Source organism: Plecotus auritus, assembly GCF_963455305.1.
Source record: "Plecotus auritus genome assembly, chromosome: 11".
Classification (NCBI taxonomy): Eukaryota; Metazoa; Chordata; class Mammalia; order Chiroptera; family Vespertilionidae; genus Plecotus; species Plecotus auritus.
Window position 1 is genome coordinate 17,413,751 of NC_137777.1, and position 21,742 is coordinate 17,435,492.

Sequence of the window (21,742 nt, forward strand, 5' to 3'; positions counted from 1 at the left end):
CTTTAAAAATGGACTTAACATTTTCTGTTTCTACATTGGGATATTCATTTGAAATCTTGCTAGTTGGGAGTTACTCCCTCATTGTACATGTTCAGCTAAAGGCATTGACAAATTTAACAAAAGCTCAGATAAAACGGGTAACCAATAATATTCCGGAGAGTAAGTAGCACATACTGCTACTTAGAGCTACATCTATAATGAGTCATACTGGCCTTTTTGCTGTACCTAGAACACGCCAAGTTCATTTCTGTCTCAGAGTTTTTGTGCATTATTCTTTTCTTCCTTCTGTAAAAAAAATAACGTTCATTCTCTGCTAAATGTAATATATGGTGAATCATAAATTCATCAGTAAAACTCTGAAGAAAGTACTACCGATTTCTTCATTTTATCGGTAATAAATCTGAGAGAGAGAGAGAGAGACCTTAGCATTTGAATGATTGAGACATAGTGCTTAGGAGAAAATCTGAAATAAAGTAAGCACTTAATAAATATTAGTTTTTTTTCCCAGGATTAATTTACAAAATACAGTTTTCTGAGCTGATGGAGAACTTTTATATAAGCCTACAAACCAAAAAACTTTTCAGTAGGCAAGCCTTAAACCATCATTCAGAATGTTTTAGCTGTTTTCACTGAGTCCTTTTAATCATAGCTCTGAATTCTCATACTGCAGCAATCAGCAGTCAACTGGTAGGTTGTGATCACAGCACTTCTGATTTAAATGGATTATAATAATGATCTACCCCCAAGTCACCAGGAAGCACTTAAATTACCTTTATTTTATTCCATTTAAGAAAGCAAAGGTATGTGTAATAATAGACCTTAGAAATTTTCCCTAAACTGTTGAATCTCCTAGTGTTATTTTTTATAAAACTTTAAAAAATCCTTGAAAATTCATAAATAATTTAGGAAGGAAATTAAGTTACGTATTTTCCCCAAAAATATCACATCCTTTAAAACAATTTTTAAAAAATCTTTATTGTTGAGAGTATTACAGATGTCCCCCTTTTTTCCTCCATTCCCTCCCCACCCCAGGCCTTCACCACTCTACTGTCTGTCCATAGGTAATGCATATCTATATATATAAAAGCCTAAGCAACTGAACGACCGGTCGACCGGTCACTATAATGCGCACTGACCACCAGAGGGCAGACGCTCAATGCAGGAGATGCCCCCTGGTGGTCAGTGCACTCCCACAGACAACCTCCCACATCTGGCTAACCTCCCATGGCCAGCCAGCCCTGATTGGCCCCGATTGGGACTGGGAGAAATGGCCCCGATTGCAGCCAGGCCAAGGGACCCCCACCTGTGCTCGAATTTATGCACCGGGCCTCTAGTATGCATATAAGATCTTTGGTTAATCTCTCCCTGTCCCCCCTTCCCCCTCCCACCTTCCCTCTGAGATTCGTCAGCCTGTTCCATGTTTCCATGCCTCTGATTGTATTTTATTCATCAGTTTATTTTGTTTATTCAATTACTTGTTCATTTATTTTGATTTTTAGATTCAATTGTTGATAGATATGTATTTATTGCCATTTTATTGTTTATATTTCTTCTTCCTCCTCCTCCTCTTAAAGAATATCCTACAACATTTCGTGTAACACTGGTTTGGTGGTGATGAACTCCTTTAGCTTTTTCTTGTCTAATATCACACCCTTTAATAGGCCTTCCCTGACCATTGCATCTAAAAAGGATCCTCATCACCTGTGGCCCCTTACCTTGCTTTATTTTTCTTTATAGCATTTATTATTGCTTATTATACACCACTTTATTATTTTGTTGTCTTTTTCCTCCACTAGGATATAAACCACATGAGGACAGCAGCTTTCTCCCTTTTTTGTTGCTGTATTTCTAGCACATAAACAGTGCCTTCCATATAACAGTCACTTAAATATGTCGAATTAATAAAGATTATAAAATAACCAAGGAACACAGCAATGAGCAATGGCTTACATGTATACTACCTACTACAATTTTAGGAATTTCCAACTTTTTCTGTTAAAGCCTCGGTTTGATTCAACATTTGCTTACATTTGCAAAATGTTTATAGCAAATCTCATGTAATCTCAAGGATATGTAAGATAAACTTGCACTACTTGTTATGCAGAAAAAAGCAAATATAAACACAGCGCAGGGAGATGTTAGGTGATAGATCCAAGCTTAGACAGCTTATCTGACCCAAGAGCATTGAAAATATTTCCACTGCTGCTACCAAAAGTTCTAGTCCACATATCCTACTAAAAGGCGGGGAGAGGTGGAGATTCTAGCTCTTTTAAATATTGTCTATGTGTATATAATCTCTATAACTACGGCCTTTACTTAAAATGTGTGCTTGCATGAGTACATGTATGTGTGTACATGTGTACTTGTATGTGGGTATGTGTAAACACACACGTATATATTTAGTATTTGCTCCTGGTCGTTATCTGCTCCTGTTCCCCCATGTGAGCTCTTCTGTTCTCTGAAAGCCCAGTGCCAGCTGACTGTTCACCAAATGATCTCGCCCCCTACTGCTCAAAGGAGACTATGACCGCTCTTTCTCTTACCTACCACAGTTCCCCTTTTCTGTACTTGAAACTGTTTCTCTATTTACATCCAACCTCACCTGCTTTTGTCAAGTCTCAGAGCAGAGTGTTGTTGTTTTTCCCTTTTCCTGTACTAGTTTCATCCTTCCATCTATTCTTGACCTGATCTTTTCTTTTCAAGGATTTTCTTTCTTGCATCTCTCTCCATTTTTTATGTGTTGTGTTAGCATTTCCCTTTCTGCTGGCTCTTTCTGCTGGCACAGCTTGTCCCCCTCCACCAGCATGTTTTCCCTAGCTCATCGGTGTGCTGGATCCAGACACACCATGTGGTTTCTGAGAGCCGATCCTGAGCATTTCTTCCAACTCTGCTTTCAGTCATGTCCCATGGGAAGATTGAAATTGCCCCGTACAGTAGAATTTTTTACGTGAGGGACATTAGCACGTGGTACAAATCAGATCTCCCCTTCACCCCCTAGCACTAGCTTTTAAACACTCCTAGGCAAACTATGGCTGTAAGTCCCAACAAGTCTAAGATCTTCAATTGAGTCGTTTACTCTATCAGCTTCCTCACTTCACATCAAATCTCTGAAGCTAGACATGCTCTCCTGCCCCTTCTGGAAATGCTCCAGCAAAGGGGGAAGGGCTCCTCGTTACCTGACCTCCAGGTCACATTTCACGTTGTTGTCTTGCTTTCTGAAAACCGCCTCCTCTCACTCTGACATAGTATCTGCTGGTTCTCTCGCTTCTCCGGCCATTTCTTTTCTGCTTCTTTTACTGGATCCTGGGTGTGGTTTTTTTTGCCCCTAATTATTGATGCTCCCATAATGCCGGTCATAGTCCCCTTCTCCAGGCTCATTGAAAGGGCTTGCTTAAGAGAAGCAAATTGGTTTGCATCATGTTGGGTATTCCCAAACAATGCCCAAAAGAAGAAACCATTTGCTTAAGCAAAGAGTGACATGCACATTTTTCTTGTAATCTGTATCTGTGAAAACTGTCTCACTCCAGAATGCTGTATTCTCTAGGAAACAATGTCTCCATGTAGGGGCTGACTAGTGATTATCAACAGGGAAGTCTTATGCCTTAAGGTTTTTTTCTCTAAGAAGTTGGCTGTTTTTTCTTGTTTTTATTGTTTGAGTACCTCTTATGCATCTTCAAACAGAAGAGAAATCAATAATTTGCATGACAATAATATAGCAATTAAACTAAAATCAATTGAACAGATATTTATAGATTGTGTATTCTATATTTATAAACTATGCTAGGGATGAAGAAAAAATAAGATATAATTATTGCTCTACACTAGAGAAACTAGAACCACATTAAGATAAATGGATAACAAATGATGAAATTTCTTTTGGGTTTGTCAATTTTCTAAAGTATCTACAAATAAATATATTTAAATACATGTTACTATATCTTCTCTCTGGCCAGAAACTAAACTCATGGCCAGAAACTTCAAATTCCATATTTTTTTAATGAAATATCTCTTATGTAGTTAAATAATATCTTAATATATTAACATAAAATGCTCATCTTTACTAGACAGCGGAACCATAACTCTAGTAAAATATGATAAATATTGCAATAGAAATAATCTATATCATGAGAAGATTACAGTTATGAAGGGGACACAATTCTACCAAGTTTTAAATTATAGGAGTATTGATATTTGAGCTGAATTTTGCAGGACAAATAGATTTTCCAGACAAGAAGGGGAGAGACATTGCTGGAAGTAGGAACATAATTACCAGTCTTTTTACTCTGAAACATACAGGCATAAAAGTGTTTAGCCTGTTCAAGGAAGAACCAGGCACATGTGTGGTCAGGCCTGAGGGAGCAGGCCCAAGTTCATTCTGAATGTTAAAGTGCTTATGTTCCGAGACTACAAAATGATTCATTAAGTGTGCCTAAGATGTTTTCATAACGTGAGACATTTACTTAGGAAAAAAACCAATCTGCTACTTTGTTTCTTTCTGTTTTTAATTAAACTGAGTTTTGGCAATTCTTTCTAGTAGGCAATCTACATGGGAATGAACCTCTAGAGCAGTGGTTCTCAACCTTCCTAATGCCGCGACCCATTAATACAGTTCCTCATGTTGTGGTGACCCCCAACCATAAAATTATTTTCATTGCTACTTCATAACTGTAATTTTGCTACTGTTAATGAATCGTAATGTAAATATCTGTGTTTTCCGATGGTCTTAGGCTCTACAGCAGGGGTTCTCAACGAAAATAATTTTAAAATAATTTTAAGGGGTGAAGTAGCAACGAAAATAATTTTATGGTTGGGGGTCACCACAACATGAGGAACTGTATTAAAGGGTCGCGGCATTAGGAAAGTTGAGAACCACTGCTGTAGAGGTTCATCAAATTTACTGTAAATTCTAAAAACACCAGCCTGTTTAGATAATCATACTTTTTAAAGGCTCACTTATTTAGTGCTACCCTTGAGCACAATAATGTACACCAGAAAAGCTTGACATTTTTTAGTGCTATTTATTTTTTCAATTACAGTTTACATTCAATATTATTTTGTTTTATTTTCAGGTGTACAGCAAAGTGGTTAGGTAATCATAGTTCACTTAATATAATACCTCTAGGTCCATTCACGCCTTTGCAAATGGTAAGATTTCATTCTTTTTTATGGCTGAGTAATATCCCATTGTATATGTTTACCACAGCTTTCTTATCTACTTGTTTATTGATAGGCACTTAGGTTGCCTCCATATTTTGGCTATTGTAAATATGCTGCAGTGAGCATAGGGGTGATATCTTCTTTTTTAATTAGTGTTTTGGGTTTTTTCAGATATACCCAGAAGTAGAATTGCTAGGTCATAAGGCACTTCCATTTTGAATTTTTTGAGGACCCTCCATACTGTTTTCCATAGTGGCTGCACCAATCTGCATTCCCACCAATATATTTAGGTCTTCTGACCATTTTTTAATCGGATTGTTTGGGGTTTTGTGGTTGTTGTTTTTTTGTTTTGTTTGTTTTTTGGTGTTGAGTTGTGTAAATTATTTATAAATTTTTACATTAACCCCTTATCAGATGTATCATTGACAAATACCTTCTTCCACTCAGTAGGTTGTCTTTTCGTTTTGTTGGTGGTTTCTTCGTCTGTGCAAAAAATTTTTAGTTTGATGAAGTCCTATTTGTTTATTTTTTTCTTTTGTTTCCTTTGTCCAAGGAGATATACCTGAGAAAAAATATTGAGAAAGACTTTAGTTCTGAATTCAGAATTCATTTTACAATTTTGACTACTTCCAACGTACAGATTAATGTGCTATGCCTTCAGTACAAGGTGAAAACAAGATTATTTAACAATAGCAATCCAACATGAGTATAGGCAAGCCCAAAAAATATAGGATAGACCATATGGTACAGGATATTTAGGTGGAATGACTATTTGGGGTTGGTTTTTTTTAAACAAGGATTTGCCTATAGAAGTGTTTTTCCTTAATGAAATTAATTTTTAGTATGGACTGGGAGCCAGAGAGACAAGTTTGAAGTCCAGCCAGTGGTTGGCAAACTGTGAGCCAGAGAACACTAGTGCTCAGGGGCGTGGGAGAACTCACTTTCCAAGCAATGACAGACTGCCCAGAAAACAATAAATTTTAAACTGTCCAGTGAACCATTTTAACCTTTTTTTTTAATTAAGATTTTGAAATATGATTTAATGAATTAAATTTATTTTAAGATGCTCTAAAAATCTGACAAAAAAAAGCTCAGCAATGTAAAAGATATTCTAAGGGCTTGAACATGGGTGGTGGTGACACACCAAAAAAGGGAATAATGACTTAAAGAGATATAATTGAACAGTAAAAAAGGCAAGGTTTGGCAACAGTTTTATGAATAATTAGGAAAAATTATTCTGGCAGTCAGGAGAAAAGATGAATCCCATCTTGTGAATTATCTACTGGGACAGTCACATTAGACACCATTTTGAAGAACAGCAGCATAAAGGAAATGGGAGAATGATGGGTCAATAAAGAACAGAGACGGTTAGGAGAGCTTGGATTTTACCATCCTGGAAATCAAAGGAGAGTTCAAAACAAGTGGAGAGAGAGTGGAGTCTGATAGGACACTATGGGCATCAGTAGTTAAATACTAACCAGTTGAGCGGTGATGAGAATGTTGGAGTAGAAATCAGAATGCAAAAGTGGGTGGTGAGACAGGGAAGGCAATGGATGTAAAGATTTTTGTGGAGGGTGTCAGTGAAGGAGAAGTGAGAGAAAGGAAGCGTGTGAAGTCACAGTTGAGGCAAGAAAAGGTGGTATAGAATCAGGGACACAGGGAAGAACCAGGAAGAGGCAGAGATGAAGATGTAGGCAACAGAGCAGCTTATGATAGCATTGTAGTTCAGGAGAAAGATGAGACCAGAGCACAAGAGCATAGATGGAAAAGGTATCTTTGTAGTTCATGTAAGTTCATAAGATGAAACTTTTCCTGGCAGTATAACAATATCTGGTACAATTATTAGGAAGAAAAGGGTCCCTGTTAAGGGGATCTTTGTTTAGTGTGATAATTTATTGAAGAGTTATTCTAAGGTCCCTATTCCTTTATTTCTTTGGCTGTGGTAAATGCTTCCTGTAATTTGAACATGTGGGATAGTTCTAAAGTGGGAACTCATGATAATCACAAACATAGCCACGTGTCTGTGACAAATGCTTTTAGACCAATTACTGATGTGCTCAATTGAATACTAATATCTCCCATGAAATGGCTTTAATACAAGTAAAATGACAGCCGCCGGGCAGTGGAAGGACACATAGAGCTCTGCATTAACTTGTCTCCAAGATTACTGTGTGCTGATCTGGAGTTTTAAAGTATGGGCTTTCTCAACCCTCTGCAAAGGTTATGTTTTCAGGTTAGGTATCAGTAAGGTCTAAAACAACTAGGAAGGTACTTGTTCCGTATGGTCTATATCCATGCTGACCTCAGTCACTCAGTTATTCCAGGGAGACACATGTTTGTTTGTTTCCGGTTAGAAATCTTGTGTGACGATGGCCTGAGCAGCTGGAATATCAGGAGTGTTTGACCCCACTTTGCATATTCAAAAAAAAGATGTTACTTTACATATTTTACCACAAACCCATATTCTGAATAAAATTGAGAAGCAAAACAGAATTTAAAGTGGGATGACTTTAAAGTTTCCATAATTAATATCCCAAGGTTAATAGACAAGTTTCAAATAAATATAAATAATTAGTTTAAAAATAATGATATATTAAGTCTGGAGCCTACAAAGAAATACTGCTTTTAGTTCTGCATTCTGTAGAATTTTACATTTCCTCATTTCAAACTTTTATTCTCCCCCCCCCCCCCCACCCCACCCCAGCATACATGTGTTGAATGCCTTCTCCGTCCCTTGCACTGTGGGAGGCCTTTGGTTTCCTAGGTTATGTTGAGACTAGCTGTCTGTCTTTAGGAGCTTATACTCTGGAGGGAAATGCAGACCAGTCAAAAAATTAAAGCACTGTTTCTAAAAATTGTCATGGATGAAGAGCGAGGTGTTATGAGGGAACATAGGGGGCTTCAGCTAAGAAGGATTGGGAACTTTAGGAAGAAACGCTATGTTGAAGTGTAATGAGTTAAGGTAGCCAAGCACAGCCAGAAGGGAAAGGTATACATGGAACCACTCAATGGGCCTTGTTAGAGTCCCCGAAAGAGGAATGCATGAGGCCAAAAGTGGTACGGGATTATAAATTTATTGGGTCATCTGGAGACGAGATGGGCTGAACCCCTGAATGGTGCCAGCACCCAGGGACAGGGAACCGGAGGTGTTAAAGGACTCCAGGCAGGCTCTTTCAGCGGGGAACTCTCTGGGCGGGTCCAGATCATGGGAAAGTCTGGAGGGGAAAGATAATCGTCTTAGCAAGCGGAATGTGGTCTAAGTGAAAGGGAATGTTGGTTGGGAAGTGGTCTAAAGGCCAGTTCTCAGGGGAGGGGGCATTTATTTGATTATTCGATCAGATCTAAGAGGCCTATAAGCTAAAAAGACAAAGATGCATTTGGAAAAATGAAGATCAGCCCAGCTGAAATATAGTGTTTAGGGGGTTGGGGGAAGGGTGGGGCAGCCTCGGTGAGAGAGGAAGGTAGAAGGAAAACAAGCGTCAGATCACCTCAAATCTTATAAACGATCTTAAGGAATTAGGGCTTTACTGTGAGTGCAAAATAGAGCAACGTGCTTCATTTTCCTGAGATCAGAAGTTCCCTAGAAGCATGGCTGGGAAACCACGTTTGTGCGACGTCACTATCCCTGCCTCTACAGTTCTTATGTGGAAACCACTGCATTCCATGGAGACCACTCAGTGTGTAGTGTGCTGCAGAGGAATGTTTTGGATGAAAGTTAAAATAGAAAGGGGAGCGAGTTATGAGGTCCTTGTTATTATCCAGGCAACAGAAGGCAGTGGATGGAGGCAGTGGGAATGGATAAAAGCGGACATATTCCAAAGATACCTCAGAGCAGAATCAACCAGGCTTAGTGATTCATTGCACGTGTGAACAAATATTTCCGGCTTGGAAAGTGATTACACTTTAGGAAGAGTATTTGTAAAATTCACCTGATTTATTAGAACTCTACGAAGCAGTAAAATCAGAGTGATTAAGCTTCTACATTGCAGGTAGAAATTTAAATTGGTACAATTTCTATGGAAGGCAATTTACCAGAATCTTTCAGAATTAAAAATGTGTATAGATTTTACCCAGAAATTTTACTTCCAGGTATTTATCCACAAATATACATCTACACTGTATCATATGTACAAGGATATACACTGCAGCATTGCATGTAACTGCATAATATCAGATGCAAACTAAGTTTTCTTCAGTATGAAAGGGGATAATGAATTAGCATAAATCCATTCAATGAAATGCTTTACCACCCATCAAAGTAAAGAGGCATCTCTATATGTGTACTGATAGGGAAATACTGTATATAGACACATGATTATGTATGTATGTGAAAAATCAAGTTGCAGGAGAAAGTGTGTATAATACATGACAATTATTGTGGAAACCAAGCAGGTAGATAGATGATAGATAGATAGATAGATAGATAGATAGAAGATAGATAGATAGATTCAGAGTTTGATATACTAGTAGATAGAAACCATGGAATATCTCTTTAAGAATAAAGGTACTGCTCTAGGGGGTTTGGCTTAGTGGATAGAGCATCGGCTCAAGGATGGAAGGGTCCTGGGGTGATTCTGGTCCAGGGTACCTACCTTGATTGTAGGCTTGATCTCCGGCCCCAGTCAGTCATATAAGGGAAGCAACCAATCGATGTGTCTGTCTCACATCAATGTTTCTCTCCTTCCCTTCCACTCTCTCTAAAAATCAATGGAAAAATATCCTCGTGTGAGGATTAGCAACATAAAGATACTGGTAATAATAGTAGTTGCCTCAGTGAAAGGGAACTGACTGGATGGCTGGGGAAAGAGGACAGACAAGGGACAGATAGTTGTCCTTCATTGCATGTCCTTTCTATTTTCTCATGCTAAAAAGTAATAAATAATGTAAATTATAAAATTCAAGGCAGCACCCACTCTTTTAAAATCCAATATCTAGAGAACAATATACAAGATAAAGAGAAAAGGCAAACTCTTCGTTCATTTTCCTTGTTTATTTAAGGATTTATCTATATATGTAATTAGAGTTTTCACAAGAAAAAAAAAATATTTCCCCATGATTGACTGCTCCTGGGGGTCTTAAAATTCATAATAAAAAGAGAAAAATATAATAATAAAAAGTTAATGTTCAAACAGTTATTTTTTGGTCATTCCAGTTAGATTGCTGTTAAGGTATTGCATTTTGTCCATTAGTTTATTTTTGCCTGCAGAGTACTGGGCACTTATCCAAATGCTCTGCAATTTGAGCATAAGATCTTTGCAAACTTACAGTTTATTTAAGTAAGTAAAAATAACACACATGAAGAATTATGTACACACTAGAGACCCAGTGCACGAAATTCATGCACTCAGAGGGCAGGGGTCCCTCAGCCCGGACTGCACCCTCTCGCAGTCCGGGAGCCCTCAGGAGATGTCCGACTGATGGGGAGCGGGCCTAAGCCATCAGTCGGACATCCTTAGCGCTGCCGCAGAGGCGGGAGAGGCTCCCACCACTTCTGCTGCGCTAGCCAGCCGTGAGCCCAGCTTCTGGCTGAGTGGCACTCCCCCTGTGGGAGCACACTGACTCTTGCATTGAGCATCTGTCCTCTGGTGGTCAGTGCATATCATAGCAACCGGTCATTCTGTTGTTCGGTAGATTTGCATATTAGCCTTTTATTATACAGGATAATGTCTTATTATGGGCAAGGCCCCTAATTCAATTTTTTTAGGTAGTTAAAGGGAGGGGCAGAATTTTCACTTGAGGCTGAAGCTGAAATTGCCCTTAGCTCAATTATGAAATTGCATACCACTGAGATACTTCTTTTTTAAAAATATTTTTAAAATATATTTTATTGATTTTTTACAGAGAGGAAGGGAAAGGGAGTTAGAAATATTGATGGAGAGAAACATCGATCAGCTGCCTCTTGCACACCTCCTACTGGGGATGTGCCCGCAACCAAGGTACATGCCCTTGATCGGAATCGAACCTGGGACCTTTCAGTCTGCAGACCTACGCTCTATCCACTGAGCCAAACTGGTTAGGGCATGAGACACTTGTTGGTGAGGCTCATTCTGAACCCCCACACTGTTCTATTATGTGTATAAGTATTGGGAACCATCTTATCTCTTTAGTGAAAGGAACTTTTTGTTATGTTACAACTAGTAGCCCTGCGCTAGTAGCTCTCCAGTAGCTCCAGTAGCTCTCTGCTCACTGCCTCGCCCTTCTGTAGCTCCCCCGCCCCCGCCCCTCCCCCATAGCTTGCTGCCCTGCCCCTTCCTGTAGCTCTCTGCCACCCGCTTGTAGGCAGTAGCTCCCTGCCCCACCCTCCTGCTGATCCGTGATCAGGTCGTTATGTGGTCGGTCATTACACTTAATGGCATAACGACCATTTGCATATTACATCTTTATTATATAGGATTTTAATTGCTAAATTGGATATACGAGAGTGGTGGTCAGAGAAACCTGAAACTCTGAGGCAAGAGTTCATAGAATCTGTGGGTCTTGTATTGTTCTTTGAAGATTTGGGTACGTGCAGTTAGAGGGGATAGAAAACATCAGGTGTCCGAGAGGAATCAGAACTTGCCTGAAGATCCCAAAGATGTTTTTCCTGGAAAGGTTACATTGATAAGCAGTGAATCATTTGAATATCATTAAAGGAATAACAGGCCCACTACCACAGCCTTTAAAAAAAATCACATCAGGAAAATGTAAATACAATAGGCTTTTTCGGTGTGTTATTCAACTCAGTGGACTCTATTGATCGCCTCATGGGTGTATATCATTGAAGAAATAAATTAGATATTGTAAGATAGAAATAAAATTAAAAGATGACATAAATCATAAAGAACGTCAGAGTGATTATTGTGATCATTGTGAATGGTCACTCTGACTTTTTTTGTTCAAATATTTTATTCTTACAAACATCTAGGTTTAAAATCAGAAAAAAAAATCAATTACCTAATATTTAATTTTACACATACTAGTAATCCACAGCTTATCAAAATCCAAGTTAGTAGTTATTCCAAGAAAAAGACAGTGAGAAAAGATCACACCTTTTGCCAGTATTGCCAGCATGTTAGGAAATTTTCCTGAACTTTAAGGACCAAAAGCAATACCCTCTCAAAGAAAAATTAAGTGGTTCAGAGTTCAGCAAGCAAGGAAAACTTAATTCAAGACTATTGCAACAGGGGAGAGAGACAGAATTCAACCCACGGAAACAGAAGGCGGGAGAGTGTTTGAGGCAGCTGGGGCAAGCTTGTACGAAAGGGCTCGCTGAGCCCAGCAGGCATGGCACAGTGGTTGAGCATCGACCTATGAACCAGGAAGGAGGTCATGGTTCACTTACCTGTCAGGGCACATGCCCAGGTTTTGGTTTCAGGCTAGATCCCCAGGAGGGGGCATGCAGGAGGCATCCAATCCACGATTCTCTCTCATCATTGATGTTTCACTCTCTCGCGCCCCCTCTCCCTTCTTCTCTGAAATCAGTAAAAATATATTTTACAAAAGAAAAGGAAAGTGCTCGGTGATGTTCAGGGGAGGTAGGTCACTGTGATTATTCCCACTGCCTTTGCTAATTAGCACTTAGGGAAGTGGGGCTCCAGCACTCCCACAGAGACTTGGCAATGCAGCACCGTCTGCTTTGATGGTTACATTTCAAAGGCATGGTGCCCAGGCCCTTGAGCAAGTCATTCCTGGGTTATAAAACTGGCAACAGGCCGGAAGAAGATTTATATCTCAAAGGGGCAGGGAAAGATTTTACAGTTGCAAGTTTTCTAAAGTGAATGCTCTAAGAAAAGGGCGGCCAGGGGCTCAGAGTGGGGCAGAAGCACAGCCTGCGTAAAGTTAAGTCAGGCCAAGGGGCATGATAAGAAGCTGCTGTGGTCCACTCTTCTCTCATATTAGCATTGACACTATTTCACCATTTTGACGTATAAACACAACAGTGTTGTATGGTTTGAGCTAAGATTCTGGGATCAAATTTCTTTGCATAGTATTTCTACATTCTGCAGAAGCAAACAAATCTGGAATTATGGTGTTTAATTATACTCTTTCTCACTCTAAAATGGACTTGCTGGTGATTTTTTAAATGTATTTACATAAATATTATCTGCATATGTGTGCATATGTTTCTATGCATGTGTTTACCAAAAAAATAGGTTAAAATTAAAGTTGGCAAAAGGAGAGGTTAGCATTAAAAAAAAAAAAAGAAAAAAACAGACCTCAGAGGCCTTGATTAGTTCTTAAAGAAATGCTACAAATTTGTTTCCCATACATTAAAGCAAGGAAAGCAGCATAAATTGCAATAATGCCCCACACCCCTAGGATTAAGACAAACCAGAAATTTAGGATAATGGTTTTTCTGGTGTTGAAACCTAACATATATATTTATATTTTTTTGAGTGCTCATAAAGACAGTATTTTTGTGTTGGCAAATACTCTGCTAAACCTAATAACTCTCCATTCCTCTCTGAAATCAATACAAATATATTTTTAAAAGTTTTAAACCTAATAACTAGAGTTTACAGCTCTGGTTTTTCCTTGTTTATCATTTTCTTCAATGATGTCCCTCAATACAAACTCTTGGCAAAACCCCAAATTGTAATTCAGTAAAAGTAATGTAGTTAGGAATTAAAATAAAGACATTCATATACACAGCTCTCTAAAGATAGGATTAAGAGTGTCTAGATTCTAGAAGAAAGAATTACATCAGACAATATCACCTTTTCTGTGGGCGGGGAGGTAACCAAACCCTTGGTAAGAATCTGGTGAAACAAATTTTGAGAGTATGAAGTTACCAGTTTGGGAAGCAGACTTTGGAGTTCCCAGATCCTTAATAGATGAGGTCTAGATGCCTTAACAGTTAACCAAGGGCAGGATGGACTTGAAAGCCCCTTTTGGATATAAGGAGACAAGTGAGCATATGGACTGTATAGCTGCTTACTCCATTATCGGTCAGGTTCTATTGAGACTAGAGTCCATTAGAATTATGTTTTTCCTCTATTGTCCTATAGCTACTCATGTGCCCTGTACATGAACAGCAATTTGTAGAGTACAGTTTATTTTTTAACCTGATGGCATCGGTTAGTGAACTCTTTATGTGCAAAGATGATTATTTTATTAATCTTAGTGTCCTTAGTACTTAGTTAGAGCCTGGAAAATAGTAGGGCACAAAAATAACTTGTTGATTCTATGAATGATTTAAGAAAACAGAAGAAGTTCATAATTTAAGTTTACTTACCAAATATGTAAAATTATAACAATGGGCTGGTTCCACCTCCCCTCTGCCCCATGTTTGCCACTTTGCAGTAGGTACAGAAGCATAAGATATTGGGGATAAAGGTCACCCGGTCTGCAACATGATGGCAGACAGTGCTAATCTTCTTCCAATGCCCACTTTAGCCCTTTCCTTTCTAAAAGGCACCTTGGTTTGTAGTTGACCATATGGCTGCCTAGAAGAATGGCTGCGTTTTCAGTCTCCCTTAGAATAAGGATGCGTAAGTGACTGGCCAATGAAATGCAAGTGGAAATGTCACATGTAAACTTTAGGATACATCCTTCTTCCCCTCTTTCTGCTTTCTGTTGGCTGGAACACGGAGGCGTGTGCTGGAACTCAGCAGCCACTAGAGGTGAAGAGGAACCGCATGTTGAGACGGTGGGATGACGAGAAGAGAGCCTCCAGCCTGGGGTTGCCATATTCGCCACGGACTTAAGACTCAAGATTTGTTCTTTGAAACCTGCAGCCAAGCTAATGCTTTGGGGCATATTTCTTTTAGAAATCCTTCCCAAATCCCTAAGCCTGGGCTGGAAGCCCCCCTTCTGTGCTTCCATATGCTGTGTAACCCTTTATTTGAACACTTTACCCCATTTTATTACAGTTATCTTTTTTACATAAAGGCATTCTTTGAGGGCAGGAACAATGACTTATTTATGTGTCATTCATCTTTATCCATGAGCTATACCTAGAATAGTGTAAGCGCACATAGTATATGCTTAGTAAATGTTTAACTGAACAGACAGGATTAATGCTCTGAACTAATTAAAGTGCCTAGCGTAGTACCATGGAACGTAATTGTACCCTAAGCAAATTTTGGTACACAGCAGGCGCTCAAAAGAAATCTGTGGAAATGTTTGTTCCATAATTGCACACTGCTTACCTCTCCACGTGTTACTCAATATTAATGTTTATTTACTCAGTTGTAGTAATGCATGAGTTTTCGTTAAACCTTTGGACATGATAACAGTTTGTGCCAAGGAACTCTTTTTTTTTGTATTTGCTGTGGGTAAACAGGATCTTTGTTCTAATAATTTTATCACAATTTTAAACCTGATTTAGAGAGCATAACTGGTTGACCATGTGAAGAAAAAATGTGGTACCTCTAAAAACACATTCTTGCCCTGGCTGGTTTGGCTCAGTGGATAGAATGTCAGCCTGTGGACTGAAGGGTCCTGGGTTCGATTCCTGTCAAGGGCACATGCCTGGGTTGCGGGCTTAATTCCCAGTGGAGGGCGTGCAGGAGGCAGCCAATCAATGATTCTCTGTCATCATTGATGTTTCTATCTCTCTCCCTCTCCCTTCCCCTCTGAAATCAATAAAAATATATTTTAAAAAACCACACACACATTCTGTTCTTTTCTTGAATGAACAAGGAATTCTCTACGTCAGGGAATCAACATGTTAATAACCTTTCCTTTGGTTTTAAAAGGAAAGCATTGAGCTCATTTTGGGGTTGGTTTTGTTTTATCCTTGGTTTTGTATATACCTTGTACTTTAAGGAAAATTATCATATTTTCTTTTGTGTGTTTTATAAGATGACAAAACTATTGACTGGATGAAATAAATCTGTGAAAAGTCATATTGGCCAGGTACTATACATATCACTTTCCACCTTTGCTTTATAGGTCTTCTCAACTGTGCACGACTAAGTGCTTTGTGCATCATTCCAGTGGCAGCGCTAAAATCCCCAGTGATCTTGTCTACTTGGCCTACTCTCCCTATTCTGAAATCAAGAGAAGACTGCTCTGCAAGACTCCTCCTGGCATTGCTGCGATGTCTGTATCTAATTTATCATGGTACGTAAGTCACTTTCTAATGTAATTATATAAACACACACGTGTTTATTTATATCATGAAGCGATATTCTGTAAGTTGTCCTGAGAGAACTGGAGCAGGGAGAGAACTTGAAAAGTCTCGTTGTCCTGTGTTAGGCTATGGAAAGCAACCTAGAATTAAAAAGTTGACACTTTCAGCACTCTGGTATCTGGGGACTCTGGGAAGGGGTCAAGCCTACCAATGTTTTGCAGTGACATCAACACCTTTCTTTTCAGCACACCCAGGGAAAAGAGGAGTTGGAATTAAATAGCCTTTCAATGTTCCTATCTGCGGTTATACCATCTACAGGACTAACAAGCCATAAGGCTGGCTCTAAGGTTGGGATAGATATTGTCTCAGTGCTTTTCTTTAGAATTCCTATTTCAACAGCTCTACCCAAATTCAACTGAATAGAACTCAAATATGAAAGAGAAAATTCCCTTATAAATTTCTGTCTTTCAAGAACTGGCATTCTGAATAATCTTTTATTTACAGTTTATGTTTAAAAGCTGTTCATGATTTTAAAAAATAAGTATGAAGATACTTTTCTAGCAAGTAATCAACTTTCAATGGCAGTGAAGAGGGATACTAGCAGGGATGAGTTTGAAACATTTTGTTGAACTTTGGAGTTTTTTAAATATGCAAAGAGCCGAACAAGTGAAATGCAAATTCACAGTATTCAAAATGTGAAGAAAAAACATTTTTTTGTGAGTGCCCCTCTCATCCTTGTCTTCAGCTTGTGTTGGAAATAGAGATAGCATCAGATTAAAGAGTACTTTCTGCAGCTTAGCTCCATGAATTTATTTTTAGTTAAGTATGCTATTCTTTTAGGGCAAAGGGTAGAATTATTTGCTTAGATACAGAGTAGTGTTTCTGAAGGACCTAATTTTTATGGACTCCTTAGACTATATCCTTGGATCCCTATTGGGTGCTAAGGATCTCAAAATATATATATAAAGAAGATAATACCTATTCTGTAAAAATAAAGGAAAATTTAAATTGTGACTTATTACTGTAAAATATGTTTTTTTATTATTATTGAAATAAAAACTGAACAATTTCTATAGGACTTACAAACTCCTTTGAACCCTTGGGATATATTAAGGACACATTTATTTGAAGGCATCATACCTCTGGCAAATATGTGTGCAAGGTGAATTCTCAAAAGCAGGCTGCATGCCAAGAAGAAAAAGAAAGAGAGGAGGAAGGGGAGGGGAAAGAGAAGGAGTAGAGGAGGAGGAGGGAAGGGTGAAGAGATGACAAAGAAGAAGGAGAAGGAGAGGGAGATTAAAACACAGCTATGAAGGTTGTATCTCACCATTGGGTGTGGTTGGCTTGGTTCACAGAGGCTGACAGTGGAGCCTGTCCTTGGTGTGCACCTCAGTGAAGAGCTGCCTTGATGTGATTCAGGGATTTGGTCAAGGGCCATACAAACCCAGTAAACTCACAGAGAGAGAGCTTGTATGTTGTGGTGCCAGCCCGATGGCCCAGCCCAGCACCTCTAGTTTAGCAGATGTTCTATAAATTCATGCTGCGTATTTCAGTGAAAAAATGCAAAGCAAGTATTTCAATGGTAACATAGTATTTTCATGCTAAAATAAAATTGAAAATGGTGGTGGTATCTTACAGAATTCACATATATGAAATGTGATACTATTCTTTCCATGTCAAAGGCTCAAATTTTACAGAAATAATTTGTGGATATTTTCACTCAACAGTACTCTTAATTCTGGCTAATGTTGCTCATTAGATTTCTGTGCAGGGAGCTTTAATTGGTTTTACCAGTGTCGTGCCATCGTACAACTGTGCGGGCTTTGGCATCTTCATTCTCCCTCTTAGCATTTGTGCTCCCCACCTGCTGGCCAGGAATATAGGAAGGAAACCTAAGATATGCAAAACAAATCACAACTCATCAATTCTTTCTGCGAATTCCTCGTGAAGCTATGTTATTTTGTGAAATTATTATAGTCCAGGGTCTGGCTCTCTGTTTGAAATCTAGTAACTCAGGTATAAAAATACTGACATTGCAAAATAAATGGATTGACAGATGATTAATTTAAAATAAGACATGTACGTTGAAAGTGCACAGGATGCTTGATTTGGCCTGACCAGGGCAGTCTGTAACTGTTGGGAATCCAAGTAGGAAGTTTGGCTGAGGTTGCAATATCACAGCAAGGAAAGTTACCTGCTTTCAGTGTTCAGAGGAATCAGGACAGAATGCACCTGGCAGGACCTATCTGTCAGTAAGGATGTATGTGCCAGACACCTCCATCTGCTTCTCAGGGCGGCTTCTTCGTGGTCTGGAGTTACAGTAACACCGTGTTTGTCTTCTTCATTCTTCTGAATTCCACTCCTGCCAGACTCTCCTGGGCTTGGCTTTCTCATTAACATTGGCTCTGAGTTTATAGTCAAACCGAATTTACTCTGCGAACAGTTTGGTCTGCCTACCGTGACGTGGTACGTACCTGACCGTGTCCGTGTATTGATTTTGAAATTTAACTCTCAGGTCTAACGGGGGGGACTAGTGCCTAACTGTGCTTCCCATACCAACCTAGGAATTTAGAAAATGTAGGTTAAGATACTTACATTTATGTTTACGGTTATCAGGTAATACACCCAGCTTTCAAGTACCCAGTAGAAGCAAGTTATCTTTGTACATAATAAAATAAATACTTTCTTGCTCTAGTAGTTATGTGTCTGGCCTGTGAAAGAAACATAAAGTAATTTGGCCCTTTCACGGAAATCTCAAAAAGAAAAACAATTTTGGAAACTTCCAAGTTTCTAGGAACCTGCAATGTGGATCAGCTAAGGGGAGTGGTGGGAACTGACTGGAGGAGTCACCTGGTGACACAGCGCAGACGTCCGCCTCCTCCTGCCCGTAGATAATTACCAGGCAGACAGTGATTGAGCTGATGCTGGGAGATAGAGGGATGCGCAGGATCAGCTGCAGACACCCCGGCACAGGGGACAGGTTCCAGGCTCTGCTCCGAGGGAGAGGACTGTTGCTGGCAGCCGAGATAATGAATAGGAGACATGAAGAGGCACAAAGAGTTGAAAAAGGCTCCAGGATCTGTAGCATAAAGCGGGACATGGTGATGCCAGGGGCTCGTGGTAAGCCGTTCAGTGCTTCTTCCCCTGATAATCATCCTCCATCCCTCCTTGTAAAAATATTTTATTATAATATACATATCTTATATATACTGTATATCTTATAAAATATATGCATATGTATATATAATACATATAGAACATTTAAAAACATACATTAAGCCATGTAAATATTATCGAGTGAACATGCACATGGCATTTACCAGGCACCAGGCACTGGTTTAGACATTAGCTGACATTAACCCACATGCTTATTAGGAATGTAGTGCGATGATTTGCATCTCCACAAATGGAAAAGTTAAGCACTGTAAGCTAAGTAATTGGCCCAATGTGACACAGCCATTAAGTAGTGGAGTTAGCAAATGAATACAGATCGCTAGTTGGTGCTCCTAAGCACTACATTGCCTGTGTCAAACCAAAACAGTCCTAACCACTGCACACCCATGTGAAAACCACAACAGCCCTAACCACTACCTGTGTCAAAACAGAAACAGTCCACGTGAAGGCAGTTTCCTGGCTACGTGCGTGTGGCTTCAAGGCAAAAGCCTGGCTTTCATTTCCAACTTGAAGGTTTCCCTTGATGTCCTCCAATGTAGAGATCCTGGAAGGAAGTGTCTAGACCTGGGGACACGACCAGGCATTGGAATAGTATTGAAGGTGGGGTGTGGGGTAGGGGAGGAGCCCCCTATTTTCCTAGGAGAGGTAAGGAGGCTGTTGCTATCAGAAACTTAGTTGAACTTCCAAAATTGCACAAAGTGTAACCTACAAAATGTAAATCTTCATTCCACTCATTATGCTCCAGGCTAGAAAGTGTCAGGTTTCCATCATGATACAAAAGAAGCACAACAGAAAGCTATCAGCCCTGGACCATAATTCCACTGAAATGATCTTCAATTGCCCATCTCACAGAGACCCTCCACAGACATCCTGTCTATTCTTCCAGACCTGACTACACTCTGAGCTTCCGTTATTTTAGTGGACTGTACATATGTTAACCAGACTTTAGAGTGGCCCCACTGATTATGCCAAATGACATCTTTTTGACCCAAAATTGGTTTTCATTGTGATGCCTGCAAACACTTCAGCTTTTGACCCACAGTATCTGGAAGACAGTATGGTACCTGGCAGAGGTGGAGGTAATTCAACTAGAGCCAGGGATGGGAGAAAGAAGACACTGGATGAAAGTAAGAAGCCAAGGAGCAAGTAGTAATCTATTGAGCATCCTTAATGTGCCACGCCCTGAGCTGAACACCGGATGCAGTGTCCATGAAAAGTAGCAGCTACTCTCATGGGAACCCATATGTTAGCCAGGAAGACCAAATAATTAAAGGACTGATTTAATGTGACAAGTACTCTAAAGAGGTATGTTCCAGGTGTTTTTAGTGAACAAAATGGGCATTTGTTTATCCAGCTTGGGAAGAAATGGCTGATTTTTCACAAATCCAAATACATATCTTGCATTTAGTTATAAAAATAAAGAAATATGCTGATTACAAAGAGTCAAATGCTACAGAAAATTATAAAACATAAATAAAATGTAACCTAAATCATACCATTCATAGAAAACCAGTTATAAATGTTAGGTATATTTCTTTCTACATATATGCACATATTTTTGCAAAACTGAACTCAAACCACACATGATTTTTTTAATGTTTTTTTAATTGCTTTTTAGAGAGATAGGAAGGGAGAGGGATAGAGACATAGAAACATCAAGGAGAGAGAAACGTTATCGATCAGCTGCCTCCTGCACACCCCACATGGGATCAAGCCCGCAACCCTGGGTATGTCCCCTGATCGGGAATCGAATTGGTGATCTCTTTGTTCATGGGTCGATGCTCAACCACTAGCACACCAGCTGGGCCACACATGATACTTTGACATCTTCTGTTTTCACTGAACAGTTTCTGTGGCCATCTCTGCATTTGATGGGTATCGGGTGACATCATCATGTGTAAAGGCTGGGCGCCCTTGGGTGGCAGGAACGTTATTTACTTGACCCATCTAGATTGGACCTGCATGTGTATTTTTTAAATTTTACTTTTTGCAATGATAAATACTTCTTTAGTGAGAAAACTTATTTAAATATTGCTGGGTCACATGGTGCTGTGCCATTTAGGGGATGTGGCAAGGCCTATCCTGTTGCAGCTCCCCACATTGCAGACATCAAGGCTGTGGAGAAAATTTGTATTTCTGAGAAAGTGTCTCCTCAACTCATCTCCTTTTTTATTTTAGGAAAGGCCCGTTATGTATGTTAATGCTTTCACCAAATTTAGTCCCTCATAAAGATTGAAGACATGCTGCTAATTCTCAATGAAATATGTACTTACAGTTGACTGATAGAATTTTACGTATGTCAACAAAATATTCCAAGCACTTGTAGGTTGGAAATATAACAAAGTATGAATTGTG

General features: G+C 39.3%; 1 protein-coding gene across 3 annotated transcripts in view; it reads left to right on the top strand.

Moving 5' to 3' along the window:
* OXR1 (oxidation resistance 1) overlaps positions 1 to 21,742 on the top strand; it is a 345,790-nt gene that overhangs the window by 54,528 nt on the left and 269,520 nt on the right. For all 3 annotated transcript variants that reach the window (XM_080647068.1, XM_080647065.1, XM_080647066.1), the window contains exon 2: positions 16,033 to 16,203. In XM_080647068.1, the coding sequence (XP_080503194.1) occupies positions 16,181 to 16,203 (23 nt within the window). In that variant the 5' untranslated portion in view covers positions 16,033 to 16,180. The remainder of the gene's footprint in view (positions 1 to 16,032; positions 16,204 to 21,742) is intronic.